The sequence below is a fragment of the Gobius niger genome (assembly GCF_951799975.1).
Source record: "Gobius niger genome assembly, chromosome: 10".
NCBI classification, from domain to species: domain Eukaryota; kingdom Metazoa; phylum Chordata; class Actinopteri; order Gobiiformes; family Gobiidae; genus Gobius; species Gobius niger.
In genome coordinates, this window is record NC_136861.1 from 2,061,530 (window position 1) to 2,076,802 (window position 15,273).

At 42.4% G+C, this 15,273-nt stretch overlaps 1 protein-coding gene across 3 annotated transcripts in view; it reads right to left on the reverse strand.

Annotated features, from left to right (window-relative positions):
- Positions 1 to 15,273, reverse strand: part of LOC306968705 (syntaxin-binding protein 4) — an 83,363-nt gene that overhangs the window by 32,633 nt on the left and 35,457 nt on the right. For all 3 annotated transcript variants that reach the window (XM_079564184.1, XM_079564183.1, XM_079564182.1), the window contains exons 3-7: positions 14,692 to 14,787; positions 12,523 to 12,592; positions 10,710 to 10,784; positions 8,059 to 8,189; positions 827 to 950 (exon numbers count right to left, since the gene is read on the reverse strand). In XM_079564184.1, coding sequence (XP_079420310.1) covers positions 827 to 950; positions 8,059 to 8,189; positions 10,710 to 10,784; positions 12,523 to 12,592; positions 14,692 to 14,787 — 496 coding nt within the window. The remainder of the gene's footprint in view (positions 1 to 826; positions 951 to 8,058; positions 8,190 to 10,709; positions 10,785 to 12,522; positions 12,593 to 14,691; positions 14,788 to 15,273) is intronic.

Here is a 15,273-nt window from a genome sequence, read left to right on the forward strand (position 1 = left end):
TATCCAAGGCAATGTCCGTGTCCTGTAAAACCTGTACTTTACGTGGAACACCCGTTGTAACTCCGCCCATACTTTCTGTACGAAAAGAGCCGGCGAAGTGGGGTGTGCCACGGTAAGAGCTGTGTGGTCGGATCATCGGATCCTCGTTTTTGCCACCGCAAAGTAATCGAAATTGCAGTTCAGCATTCAGCCATGAGGGGCGCTACACGCCGTTTTAGACAGTTCCAGACCACAACATGATTTATACCTGGAGGAGGGAGCTTCATGCAAGGAACGAGATGCACCGTGTTTCTTTTCCACAGATAGACATTATTTCAAAAGACAGAATGTGAATGATCAATGACACATTTACTTAAAGGTGGTTTATGTAATTTTTTATGTGGGAGAAAAGTGTTGATATTTGTGCATATTTGACCTTGTAGTGACTCAGCGGCTGTATGAGTGGTCAGCATGGCGACTTTACCTTCAATCACAGTGGTCTGTACAACGCTCCAGGATCAATTGTTTTGTAGGTTTTCTGCAGTGAAACCCTTTCAAACAATTAATCCTGGAGTGTCCAAGAGACCATCGTGATCAAAAGTAAAGGCGCCATGCTGACCACTCATACAGCCGCTGAGTCAAGGTCAAATATGCACAAATATCAACTTATTTTCACATAAAAAGTTGCATAATGCACCTTTAAGTAGTTCATGCTTTAGTCCTGAGTCAAATGTTACTGCTGTGGTTTAAATGGTCATTTTAGCATGAATCTTGAATTGTAGCTATAATAGAATCTGCAGATAAACAATAAACATCTGACCAGAGTAGGAGGAGAAGACTTTCTGACCTGAGCGATCGCAGCAGTGGCCCGTTGTTGTTGTACGTGTTCTGAGAGCCGGCTGGACTCAGCAGCAAAGGACTCTGGGAGCGGGAGGAGGAGCCTGATGATGTGCTGTCCAGGTACCGCCCCCCTGCGCAAAAAATAATCCACACAAAGGTTAACAATGTCTGATGATCTAGATGCCAAGTGAAGTCCTTTCATCACGGAGCAAAACCACTCGCCATTACGTCACGACATCAGCGCACGGCTTTCGACGAATGAAACAGCTGCACACGTGAGATCACTTGGACAATCAGGAAGTGATACTATTGGATATTTAGTTTCAGCTGTTTCAACGAAATGTTAGATAGTGATAAAGATTATTACCAAATACCTCTCCATGCTTCCCTCTTTAGAAACTTAGAACTCCAAGTTCTAAGCGTATTTTCAAGTACTTAGTATTTCCTTTTGAGTTCTTTTCCTTCCATTCCACCCACTGGCTTTGAGCCTGACGTTTCAGCTCCAACCTTTTGAAATGGATTTTTTTGTGAGACTTAACGTTCAGATCTTCAGACAGTCCAGCTGCAGCTCATGGTCACTGCTGTAAATGTCTGACCTTCTGCTGCAATGGTGTGGGAAAACAATCACTGTAAATGGGGAGGAGGCCGGTCACCATAGGAACATTTGATCGATTTACTGAGGCAGGAAAATATCACGATAAACAATATTATTGAGGAAATCTCAGTAATACCTTGTTCTAAAAGTATTATTATATACTAATACTAATATTATACATATTGACATATTCCTTATAGCACACGAGACATCAAACTCAATGAAACATAATTTAATTCATTAAAGTTGTTCAAGTATTTCAAAAATAGGAAACAAATTGTAGATAAATGTACTAACAATAATTAAGAACCGAAAATGGAATCTTGGACGATAAGTCGATACAGTTTTATTTTAACATTAAAACCATAAAACCATAAAAACATAAAAACCAAGATGATTTTTTACAGCGTATGAGCGCTATACGCCCATTGTGTTCAGCGCCCTGATTGGCTAGTCACAGAGTGAGCCCTCATGTCGTTAAAGAGTGCAGAGAGGATCTCTGTGGACCGTCAACACATCAGCACACACCTTCAGCAGTTTCAAGGACGGGGACCAAGACCCAGACCAAGACCCAGACCAAGATCCGAACCAAGACCCAGACCAAGACCCTGACCAGTCCAGACCAGGTTGCCATAGATACCGGAACCAAAAGACCAAACAACAGAAGACAAGCAAAGTCCAGACCAGTTACCAGAATTAAAACCATATCCAGATAAACCAAACAAGCCAGGCCAAGTCCAGACCAGGCTACCATAGTTACCGGAACCAAAACCAGATCCAGGAAAACTACAGAAGCCAGGCCAAGTCCAGACCAGGTTACCATAGTTACCAGAATTAAAACCAGATCCAGGACAACTACAGAAGCCAGGCCAAGTCCAGACCAGGTTACCATAGTTACCAGAACCAAAACCACATCCAGGAAAACTACAGAAGCCAGGCCAAGTCCAGACCAGGCTACCAGGCAAATGTGTTAATTTTAATCTTTTTTTTTTTTAACTACAGTACTCATTAACCGTCATTACAGTTTATGAGTTCATGTGCTGAATCCAAGTACTACCATACAGAAGTCATGGAGTTATGTCTTTCTCTGAAGTGAAGGGGCACTCCACAGGCAACACCTGGCAGGCAAAAGGGTTTTCTTTCTGCTTCAGTTTGAGCGGAGCCATATGCCCATCCAGCTCTGCACACGCGGCCATCCTCGGGCACGAGAGAGCCGGAAGCCCTCCAGACACTCCACATCTGTGCACATCTGTGGGTCAGCGGACAGGTCAACACAACTGAGCACAGGAGAGGATTTAGTATGTGGATAATCAACAGTTTAGTGTTGTTCTGATGAAGGTGGGAGTCGTCTAGGATGTCCCCTAAGCCCCTTACTGTTTATAGCGATCATTGGTGGATTGTTGGAGGATCTGGCAGAGATTTGAAATGATGTAATAGTGTTCAATGCATGTTTCCCCCCGGAAACTGTTTGGGCCTATTACCCTGTTCCCGTATCTACAGTATTGATTTACAAAGTAAGAATTTTATCAAAGGACAACATTTCTTTAAAAGTGCTGTCTCTGCTGGTCTGTCAGTCTCAAGATGGTAAGATACATTTGGGGGCAACTTACAATTGGCATTTCCTGTGTTGTAACTTAAAGAGGGGATATTATGCCTTTGCAGGAAATGATCTCTAGCCAATGGGCGCTGGCTGCTCTGCTTTATGACCACGATACGAAAACACATGTTTTTTTCCCAGAAGTCCGCGGGCGGCCCCAACGTGACCGTCCCTCCGCCCGCGGGCATTGGGGCCATCACGTGACCGTCCCACCGGCCACGTCTCAATATGGAGCTGTACGTGCCACTGTACGTACCGCTGTCCGAGGACAACCCAGCGTCAGAACAACGCGAGTGAACGATCTGACTGCCGTGCGTGTGTGCGCATCCAAACAGGCTGTGTCATCGTCACTCACCGCTAAACTGCAGCTGTAGACGCTCCGCACCGGGACAGTTCATCCTCCAAAACACATGACATCTGCGTGTCTCTGTTTAACTTTCTCCTGCAGTGAGCGTGGCTGTGGTTCATTATAGATCCAGTGCTGCGTAATGTCAGAGGCGCAGACGAATGCGTAAGATCCAATCCTCTCCAAAGCTTTGTCTCCAAAAACGCACAATGTTGTCCTACAACGAGTGCTTTATCCTCCTTGTGCAGAAAGCGAATCTGAAACTACCACTGAACGAGCGCATGGCCTGCACTGCGTTGCTTTTCTTTTGTTTTTTTTTCTTTGGTGCTGTACCATTTGTTTTCTATTTTGCTTTCACGTATTGTGAGCCCAGAGGTACATTTTACTATAAAGCAGCATTGCCAATTTCATTCTAAGATTATGCATACTGTCTAATAATGATCATTAGACTATTTTATTTCAAAACCAACTTATCATTTTTTATATTGTACTTGCACCGTGCTGCACCAAACCGCGGGTCCTGACCTGCACCATGAACCGAACCGTGAGAGCTGAACCCCTAATATTTATCCATACATATTCCACTGTCTCTTGAAATCAATTTCCTGCGTTTAGCGGACATACTGTAGATGTAGTCGCTCATTCTGCTGGTGCTGTGGACACCGGGCTCACTCCTTTCTGCAGCTGCAGCGAGTAGGTATCTTTGCACTAGACCAGTGGTTCTCAACCTTTTGGAGCCGTGACCCCCATTATAACAGTTAAAGGTGTTCGTGACCCCCCGCCCGGGTCACACCGTGAGATATCGGAACATTAGCCTATATAATTCTTAAAAAACAAAGACAAAACAAATGGCTAAAATAAAATTCATCAAATTAAGAACATATAATGGCACTGTGGTAAAATAGCAGACACATGCGACAATAAAATATTATAATATACGCTAATAAACATGGCAACCCCCCAAATTTGCCTCGTGACCCCCAGGTTGAAAACCAGTGCACTAGACTACATTACAGTGGTTCTGGGATTGCAGAGGCTCAGAGCTTTGTCTGGTCAAAGGGTCATGAGTAAAAATCATCACATATAAGAAAGGAGTCCGGGTGCATCGAACACTCCAATTGCAGTTTGTTTGAAATTATTTTTACCATTCATTCTTTTATACATGTGGCCATAGTAGTGGCCATAGTCTTTGGAATGGAATGTGCAGGGGGGCCTTCGAGTAAAACAGTTGGGAACCACTGGTCTACTTAGTGCGGGTGTAGTACATAATGGCCAAGCCAGTATGTTATAAAATGAGCTGTGCATATTTTAAGCAGCTAAATATGTTATCATAATGTGTTATGGGAAAAGGTTTATGAAATAATGAGTCGTTTTTGACTTAACGACATAAAAGTATTATAATTGAATACATGTAACCAGGCCTTTGTGTGTTGAAAAGTGTGGAAACTTTGACTAACCAGTCCGAGAGGTCAGCTCCCTGCTGTAACAATGTTCCATTCAATATTTGGCCGTGGGCCATGTATGTGATATGTATGAAACACATTGTACACATACATAGTGAACATGGGGTCGCAAAGGAATGGACCATGACCAAAAATTGAATGGAAGAGGGCAAGCAATAAGACGGGGGGCCTCCTCTCACAGAACTTTAACTGCATAAGCAACAATCGAACTTGTGTTCTATTCCAAACTAATGACTGTGACTCAGAACAAGGAGGAGGGGATAATGTAAACGTATATAAGGGGATGTTTTTCGTTGATCCAGAGGCTTTTTGGCACCTCGGGAAAGGTTGTACTAGCTGCGTGTTTGTATTGCTTTGTAATCTTTTATTAAAATCCACAACACGCAGTACCTGTCCTCGAGTCTTCTAATTTTAGGTCGAGTCCACTTCTGACTTAGTATCTTTAGGAATATTGACCTTGTATGCCATCCTCCCACACGAGGACGCATAGTTAAGGCCAATATTCAGTAAAAACTTCTGTTTTCTTCAAACCTGAGAGGGCCACGACTGGGAACAGAGTGAGTATTTTTGCTACATGGTATATCTCGTGGGTGTAGAGAATAACCTTAACTTGTACTACGGAAAAACTGTGTTTTATCTGAGTCGTAAGTTCGAATTTCACATTTATAGAGGCGGAACGCAACTACAGTTAAAAATACGCTAGACAAACGAGATTAGCCGAGTCTGTATAAGTTATACGGAGACCCGTGTTTGGGTAGATTTGTTGATTGATGAAAGCTTGAAGGAAGTCAAGGTGACTGTAGTATGAAATAAAGAAAACTTTGAACTCTCTCAATAGATACGGGAAGTATAAGCAGAGGGTGCGTGTCGGGCTTCTGTCGTCAGCGGGAGGAGAGACGCCCCTCCCTGACGTCAGGCCGCCTTTAAGAGCCTGAGGTTGCGATTTACTTAATGCAATAGTACTTGTGTTAGTGTAGGTAATCGCAATTACAGAACACGGGTCTACAGCTATACTGAGTGACGGGTTACAAGGACTAGCGTGGGCATTCCTTTGTAATAACTCATAATCTCAGAATATTAAATGTGTCAGCTAGTACTAATATATGTACTAATGTTTCACATTTGAGTTCCCTCCTGCTGCTCCTCTGAACACATCTAAGTTATGCAGTAGTTTCACTTCTAACCAGGGTGGATTAAAACACTGAAATATGTGCTTGTGTGCAGTGGAGGGAACTCAGCTGTGTCTTTGTGGATGTACAATTATCTATGTGACTTGCCTCTAGCATTGTACAAGCTGCCATCGCGGCAATAGTAGTCACCGGAGAAGATTCAGAGAGTGCTGAAAGATGCGCGAGTGACTCAAAACACAACTCCAGGTCTGTTTTAATGAGGGAGCAACATTAACATGGTAGAATACCCTCCCTTTCAAAAAAGCACACAGAACATGTGTGCAGGTAGCATAGTGGTTAAAGCTGGAGCACATACGCAGCTACAGTTTGCTGAGTTGACCCTCCAATCACCCCGGATGCACTGTCCTGTCCAGTGAAGCCTGCTGGGTAAACACTAAAGTCTGAAAGTTGGATGAGCTTAATATGATGAGGATATTTCCAGGTCCATACGCAGCATGGACAGGTTGCACAGACTGAATGATCAGGTCAGACAGGAATCACTCTGGCACAGAGCACTGTGTGTGTGTGGTCAGACGAGGACAGCTGCGGTCAGCCTGGCTAAAGCCTTCTGGCTACAGCAGCTGGACAGACGCTGGCACGTTACTGATTGTGTAACAGGCAAGAGCACTTTTTATAAGCCATTTATACAGGCTGCTTCACGTCAACAAATTCAGTTAGAAAGGTTTGGCTAATTTACGAAGCCAAAAACATCACACTGTATACATATGGTGGACCACCCCAGCGCAGGTCGCAAAGTATGTATCTCCTCGTGTAGACATAAATGTACCGACATACAGTAAATAGGGCAAAAAATGCATTGCAAGAGCACTGTCATTTTATTTACATATAAAGTGAGGCATTCAATGTGCAAAAATCGCCAAATATATCAGCTTTTGTTTATTTTCAACACTATTTCCATTTTGTGATTCTTGTTGACAACATTACACTACATCGCGTTCCAAATTATTATGCAAATGGTTTTTCGGGGACACATTAATGGATGGTATTGTGTTGTGTGTGGCTCTTTGAATCACTGACATTTATCTCAGTGACCTGTGATGATGATCTGATGATCCATCTATTTACTGATATCTATTTACTTATTTATTCACTTATTTTTATCATTATTTATGTTTATAATTATCTTATGATACTAGTTTTTGTTTAGTTTTATATATATGTTTTTATTATTCTAATGTTGTTATTTGCATATTGCATTTTTGCATTTTTAGAATTTCCGGTGTTTCCTCTGAGGGAGCCCTCATTATCTCATCGTGCGAGCGTGTGTGTGTGTGTGTGTGTGTGTGTGTGTGTGTGTATGTGTGTGTGTGTGTGCGTGTGTGTGTGGCTATGGGGAGGGGGGTGGGGTGAGCAGTGTTGTTGTCTGTCTGGAAGAGTGGGTGGTTGTGTGGGCGGGAACTGCTTTTAATCTGTAAAGCACTTTGTGTTACAACTTTGCATGAAAAGCGCATTATAAATAAAGTTTTGATTGATTGATTTGATTGATTAGTTTTCAGGTTAAGCCCGGTTAAGGGAAAAACTACTAAAAAAGGGCGTTCCGCATTATTAAGCAGATCATCATTTTCAAGCAATCTGGGAAAGAAAAAGGATCTCTCTGCTGATGAAAAGCGTGAAATAGTTGAATGCCTTGGACTAGGTATGAAAACCTGATTGAGATGCTGTGGTATGACCTCAAGAAAACCATTCACATCAGACATCCCAGGAATCTGCTGAACTACAGCAGTTTTGTAAAGAGGAATGGTCCAAGATTCATCCTGACCTAATCTGCATCTACAGAAAACGTCTGGATGACGTTATTGCTGCCAAAAAAGGATCAACCCTTTATTAAATCCAACTGTTCCCTTTTCCCTATGCTGTGAATGTTTACATGTAATGGCTGACCAATTTAGGCAGAAATGTAAGAATCATATTCCATTTTTCCTACCACTGTAGATGTACTCTTATTATGATTATGATTATGATAATGATTATTATTAACCAACATTGCCTGTACTCCAGACAGTCGCTGTGACAGACAGGGGTAAGTGAGCAGCTGATATTCCGGTTACCGTTGGAGGTCTTGCTGTTGTTGAGGGGCTGGCTGCTCTGTTGGTCCGAAGTCTGCTGGATGGGGGAGTTCCGGGTGGATCCCGTGGAGCCGTTGGAGCCATACTTCTCCATCAGCTCAGCAAACTCCCTCCTATATAAATAAATAAATGAACTAAATATTAGACAATCAAAAGTGCGAAGGTAAACTCCCCCAATACAATCACAGTTTTTAACTAGAAATGCAATGGCTGCGCCATTGCGATTGACTGCGGAATTGCGGGAAGCAAATGCAGAAATTGCATAAACTGTTCAAATTGCATAAATTGCTTAATTTGCATAATCTAATTTGCATAAAATGGTAAAATGCATAAAATGTCATGTTGCATAAACTGTATAAACTGCATAAAATGGTAAAATGCATGAATGGGTTAATTTGCATAAATTATGTAAATTGCATAAACTCTTTAAAATTCATAAATCCTAAATGGCATAAACTCTTAAGTTGCATAAACGGTTTAAAATGCATAAAATTGTTAATTTGCATAAATTGTTAATATTGCATAAACTTTTATATTCCATAAACTGGTCAAACTGTTGAAATGGCCTCAGTGCTTGATTGGCAGAAGCTGCACAAATGGCTGAAAGGCCTGGAGTCTCCCCATTGGCTGGATTCCCCCATACACACCAATGCAAACATTTCAAACTCCTGTATTAAAAAAATGGAAAACTGCAGAAGGCCAATTTTTTCTCAAAACCCACAAGTTGCATAAGCTGAACATGCACAATGTGCAGAAATGGCATAAAATGCAGAAAAAAGTGCAGAAAAGCATGGATTTGCGGCAGCCCCATTATAAGTCAATGGGAAAAATCTCCGACATTTTGGCCGATTGCGGAAAAACCGTAAATTGCAGAAGTCCCAAAAGTAATAGCACCCTTCTCCTCAACATGCGGAACATTTTGATGCATAACTTGCAGAAATTGCACAAAGCATGAAGGTGCTGAAAGCTCTAGAAAATCGGGAAAAAGATGGAAGAGGAATAATAATAAAGAACATGAAAACCAATAATTGACTGCGGAAGAATTCAATCAATCAATCAATCAATGATTACATTTTAGACCATAGTCGGTTGGGTTCTAAATCAGTGTATTGTTCGTGAAACCAAATGGCCGCCGAGAGCGCCATCTGCTGGAGGGGTGCCAAACCTCTGAGGTCTATGTCCCCATCATCAACCACATTGCTGGCTTTTGTACATAGACCACCAAATGTGGTCTATCTATCAACCTACCAGCAGAAACAAACGGAGAAATATCTGATTCATTTGATCCACATTTAGACATTTTGAGGTGAGTTTATCCATTTTGGAAAGAAGTTACTTTGACAAATACATTTTTCTGACTAACACAGGTTAAACATACATATAAATCTCCGTAGCAATTGTTGTTTGTAAAGTGTAACTTCTACAGAGGGACTATAGAGAGCATCCTGACCAGCTCCATCACTGTGTGGTTCTTCTACAGAGGGACTATAGAGAGCACCCTGACCAGCTCCATCACTGTGAGGTTCTTCTACAGAGGGACTATAGAGAGCATCCTGACCAGCTCCATCACTGTGTGGTTCTTCTACAGAGAGACTAAAGAGAGCACCCTGACCAGCTCCATCACTGTGTGGTTCTTCTACAGAGAGACTAAAGAGAGCATCCTGACCAGCTCCATCACTGTGTGGTTCTTCTACAGAGGGACTATAGAGAGCATCCTGACCAGCTCCATCACTGTGAGGTTCTTCTACAGAGAGACTATAGAGAGCACCCTGACCAGCTCCATCACTGTGAGGTTCTTCTACAGAAGGACTATGGAGAGCATCCTGACCAGCTCCATCACTGTGAGGTTCTTCTACAGAGGGACTATAGAGAGCATCCTGACCAGCTCCATCACTGTGAGGTTCTTCTACAGAGGGACTATGGAGAGCATCCTGACCAGCTCCATCACTGTGTGGTTCTTCTACAGAAGGACTATGGAGAGCACCCTGACTAGCTCATCACGGTGTGGTTCTTCTACAGAGGGACTGTAGAGAGCATCCTGACCAGCTCCATCACTGTGTGGTTCTTCTACAGAGGGACTATAGAGAGCATCCTGACCAGCTCCATCACTGTGTGGTTCTTCTACAGAAGGACTATGGAGAGCACCCTGACTAGCTCATCACGGTGTGGTTCTTCTACAGAGGGACTGTAGAGAGCATCCTGACCAGCTCCATCACTGTGTGGCACGGCACCAGCACTGCCTCCTGCTGAAGGAGCCTATAGCGCATCGTGAGAGCAGCGGAGAAGATCTGCGGAGCCCCTCTCCCCTCTATGAAGGACATGTTCTCCCCCTGTCTCATCCGCAAAGGGGACCCTACACACCCATCACAGTCTCTGACTTCAGGGAGGAGCCTGTGGAATCCACGGGCCAGGTCCAGTAGACTGAACAGTTTCACACACCAGGCCATCAGGAAGTTGAACTTCCACCCTCCCTGCCCCTCTCCCCCCACCCCCCACTACACAATCAAGGATGAGAGAAATATAATTGAATCGAGAATCTTGAATCTTTGAATCAAGAAAATATTGGTTCAAATTTCCAGTAATTAAAGGAATAAAATGTAACATGCAAGATACTGGTGTGGTGTGAGAGTTACTTGGCCTCCTCGTCCCGGGCGATGAGCAGCCGCATGTGGTTGGTGGCAGACGCAGCTCTAAGGATGTCCACAGCTCTGTCATGAAAACACAAGAACAGACAGTGACCGACACAGTCTAAACACAAGAACAGACAGTGACCGACACAGTCTAAACACAAGAACAGACAGTGACCGACACAGTCTAAACACAAGAACAGACAATGACCGACACACAAGAACAGACAGTGACCGACACAGTCTAAACGCAAGAACAGACAGTGACCGACACAGTCTAAACACAAGAACAGACAGTGACCGACACAGTCTAAACACAAGAACAGACAGTGACCGACACACAAGAACAGACAGTGACCGACACAGTCTAAACACAAGAACAGACAGTGACCGACACAGTCTAAACACAAGAACAGACAGTGACCGACACAGTCTAAACACAAGAACAGACAGTGACCGACACAGTCTAAACACAAGAACAGACAGTGACCGACACAGTCAAAACGCAAGCACAGACAGTGACCGACACAGTCTAAACGTAAGAACAGACAGTGACCGACACAGTCTAAACACAAGAACAGACAGTGACCGACACAGTCTAAACACAAGAACATACAGTGACCGACACAGTCTAAACACAAGAACAGACAGTGACCGACACAGTCTAAACACAAGAACAGACAGTGACCGACACAGTCTAAACACAAGAACAGACAGTGACCGACACAGTCTAAACACAAGAACATACAGTGACCGACACAGTCTAAACACAAGAACAGACAGTGACCGACACAGTCTAAACACAAGAACAGACAGTGACCGACACAGTCTAAACGCAAGAACAGACAGTGACCGACACAGTCTAAACGCAAGAACAGACAGTGACCGACACAGTCTAAACACAAGAACAGACAGTGACCGACACACAAGAACAGACAGTGACCGACACAGTCTAAACACAAGAACAGACAGTGACCGACACAGTCTAAACACAAGAACAGACAGTGACCGACACAGTCTAAACGCAAGAACAGACAGTGACCGACACAGTCTAAACGCAAGAACAGACAGTGACCGACACAGTCTAAACACAAGAACAGACAGTGACCGACACAGTCTAAACACAAGAACAGACAGTGACCGACACAGTCTAAACACAAGAACAGACAGTGACCGACACAGTCTAAACACAAGAACAGACAGTGACCGACACAGTCTAAACACAAGAACAGACAGTGACCGACACAGTCTAAACACAAGACCAGACAGTGACCGACACAGTCTAAACACAAGAACAGACAGTGACCGACACAGTCTAAACGCAAGAACAGACAGTGACCGACACAGTCTAAACACAAGAACAGACAGTGACCGACACAGTCTAAACACAAGAACAGACAGTGACCGACACACAAGAACACAAGAACAGACAGTGACCGACACACAAGAACAGACAGTGACCGACACAGTCTAAACACAAGAACAGACAGTGACCGACACAGTCTAAACGCAAGAACAGACAGTGACCGACACAGTCTAAACGCAAGAACAGACAGTGACCGACACAGTCTAAACGCAAGAACAGACAGTGACCGACACAGTCAATATTTCTGGAACCAAAAGTGAAAGAGTCTTCCGGTTCATTGGATTGGAAGGAGCATTATGATGAGCACCCCCATAAGAGTGGGGAGCGGAAATGAGTTTGTTCACCAATTTCATATATTCTATGTTGTAGACTTTTGCGCATACTTTCATAACCATAAAGAGAACACAACATATAAACAGTCTCTGTCCAACACAGTCTGATTAAGGCTCGTACCGGTCACTGGTCACTCCCACCAGACTGTCCCCGTTCACCTCCAGGATCTGGTCTCCGGGCAGCAGGTTCCCTGGACACACCACAAACATGCTTAGACATGAACACAGTACTCTGTGTTGGGGGTAACACATTAGCAATGCATTCGAGTACCCATGATACTTTGCACCTGCCACATTAAGTAATGTAATGTGCTATGTAACAATGTGTAATAACTTGTACGTACCAGTTACATACACAATGGAATAATGTGTATTAGTTTTTTGGTGGTACATAATGTAACTAGACTACTAAATTTAGTGGAACAATGGGTCAAAGTAGTGTAAAATAAAGTGTTACCCTTTTTCTAAAGAATGTGTTGAAAACAGTGACACATTGGAGAAGAAGAAGAAGAAGAAGAAGAAGAAGAAGAAGAAGAAGAAGAAGAAGAAGAAGAAGAAGAAGAAGAAGAAGAAGAAGAAGAAGAAGAAGAAGAAGAAGAAGAAGAAGAAGAAGAAGAAGAAGAAGAACAAGAACAAGAACAAGAACAAGAACAAGAACAAGAACAAGAACAAGAACAAGAAGATCTTTATTTATATAGCGCCTTTCACAGACATTGTCACAAAGCGCTTTTCGTGAGTCATATCATTTCTCTCCATCTCCTGGTTTCCCTGCTCTGACTGTTCCAAACTCTACATCAGCAGAGGTAGAATCAGTTCCTTATTTTACTCATAATGATGCAAAACTCATCATACTATCTGTTTCTTCTTTAGGAGCATGCTAAAGCTAACATTTATTTGTTGACAAACTGGCACTGTCTACGAAGGCCAATTGGATCTGCAAATAAAGTCTATGTAGAGATGTTCATTGTTGCCAACGCATAAGTACTTTACTTTACATTACTTTCAGGATGAAGTAGCACTGCACTGAAACTCTCTTTTCCATGGCAGTAAAGAGATAAGTGAACAAGCCAATACTCCTGACTTCACTCCTAAAGTGTCTTCACACACTTCAAATAAGTACGGAAGTGTCCAAAAGGCAATTTTTTTTTTTTTTTTTGGATTGAATATTCTATTTCGAGCTACACAAAACAGACACAAAAGCGAGAAAAACAATAATAATAATTCCAAAAAACAGCATTCTAGCTCGAAAAGGAGTGGGAAGAAGACAAGCTTATTAACTCCCACCCCCTATTCACTTCAATAATGATGTGGTTGCAACAATAACATATGGTTACATATTTACAGCAAATGCAACAATGCATTACATTAAGTCAACAATCACAGTATGTTACACTTTATAACAAGTGTATAATTTTATTTCTTTTTTTTTTCCTTATTCCTTATTTATTACCATGTTAGTATCACTGTTATTCATCATCATCATCATCATCATGATCATCATGATCATCATGATCATCATCATCATCACAACCCATGAATCATTACTTTGTGTCAATGTGCATGAATGACGCACATAACACACTCTGCATTTATTCATGAAAGGTATTGTATTGACTGATAACATGATAACAATATTAATCTGAATGATGTGCACTTAAAAGGAATTGAGGTTCTGTTGTCTTTCTTTTTTGTTTTCTCTTATGTTTTTATTTTTTTCTGTGCTGGACCTGCTGCTGCTGCCAGAGGAGAGAATTCTGTAGCTAATACTGACACATTTACAGAAATGTCCATTAATGTGCACAGTCTCTGTCAAATAATGTAATCAATGAATAAACATGTAGAATAAAACGGTGTATGCTCACTTTAAACTATAATATTTTTTTCAACACTTTTTGAAACCTATACCTAAAAATATTTGTCGTCTTAAACCACAAAACCGAACAATAATGTTTATAAATTCCACAAAAGATTATTTATTTTAAATGTGTATCATTGATTTCAGCTAAGTAGCCTCGCTGGTAGCCTCACTTCCCTATCTGGTATCGTTTAATGGTGCCCAGCCCTTGTCAGACTGAGGATTAGTTTTACCAGATGGACAGCGTTTTAAAAATGAATGAATCTTGTTCTTATATCTTTCTGAATTGAAATGATCAGTCCCAATTATGTTTTATTTCGGAGCTCTCTGGATGTTTGTGCGGTTAGTTTTGGGAGTAACTGCAGTAACCCAACCAAACCTGAACATAACGGTCTCAGCCCATTGAGCCGTGAGCTGGTGTGTATGTGGCCGTACCGTCACACGCCGCCAATCCTCCGGGGAGAATGCGCTTGACGTAGACCCCAAACTCCTCTCCGGTCTGCTCCTTCACCCCCCCCATCACCTTGATCCCTGAGGACACAGAGGACATGGAGGACAGTCAGCATGGGAGGGACGACTCAGAGCAGTCCACGGCCTCCAAACAAACTGATCATATGGAGCAGACGCTTCACCACAAGATGTGTAGCTTTTTCAAACACCTGTGCACTGTCATGTGTCACCGCCCACAGGACAGGGGTTCCCAAACTTTTAAATGCATCACCTTCAAAATCACTCAGTCAACAACTCCAGGCCCCCTTCTATAAAAGGTAATTAGCTTATATAGAAGGGGGCCTGGAGTCAACAACTCCAGGCCCCCTTCTATAAAAGGTAATTAGCTTATATAATCATCCAATCCAATCCAATCCACTTTATTTATATAGCACATTTTTATAAACAAGTGCTTCCAAAGTGCTGCACATAAAATCGGCAATATAGGAAGAAAAAAATAAATAAATATAATAAAATCAAGTGAAACCCAACTATACATTCAGCTAAAACGATAAAATAGTTTAAAAC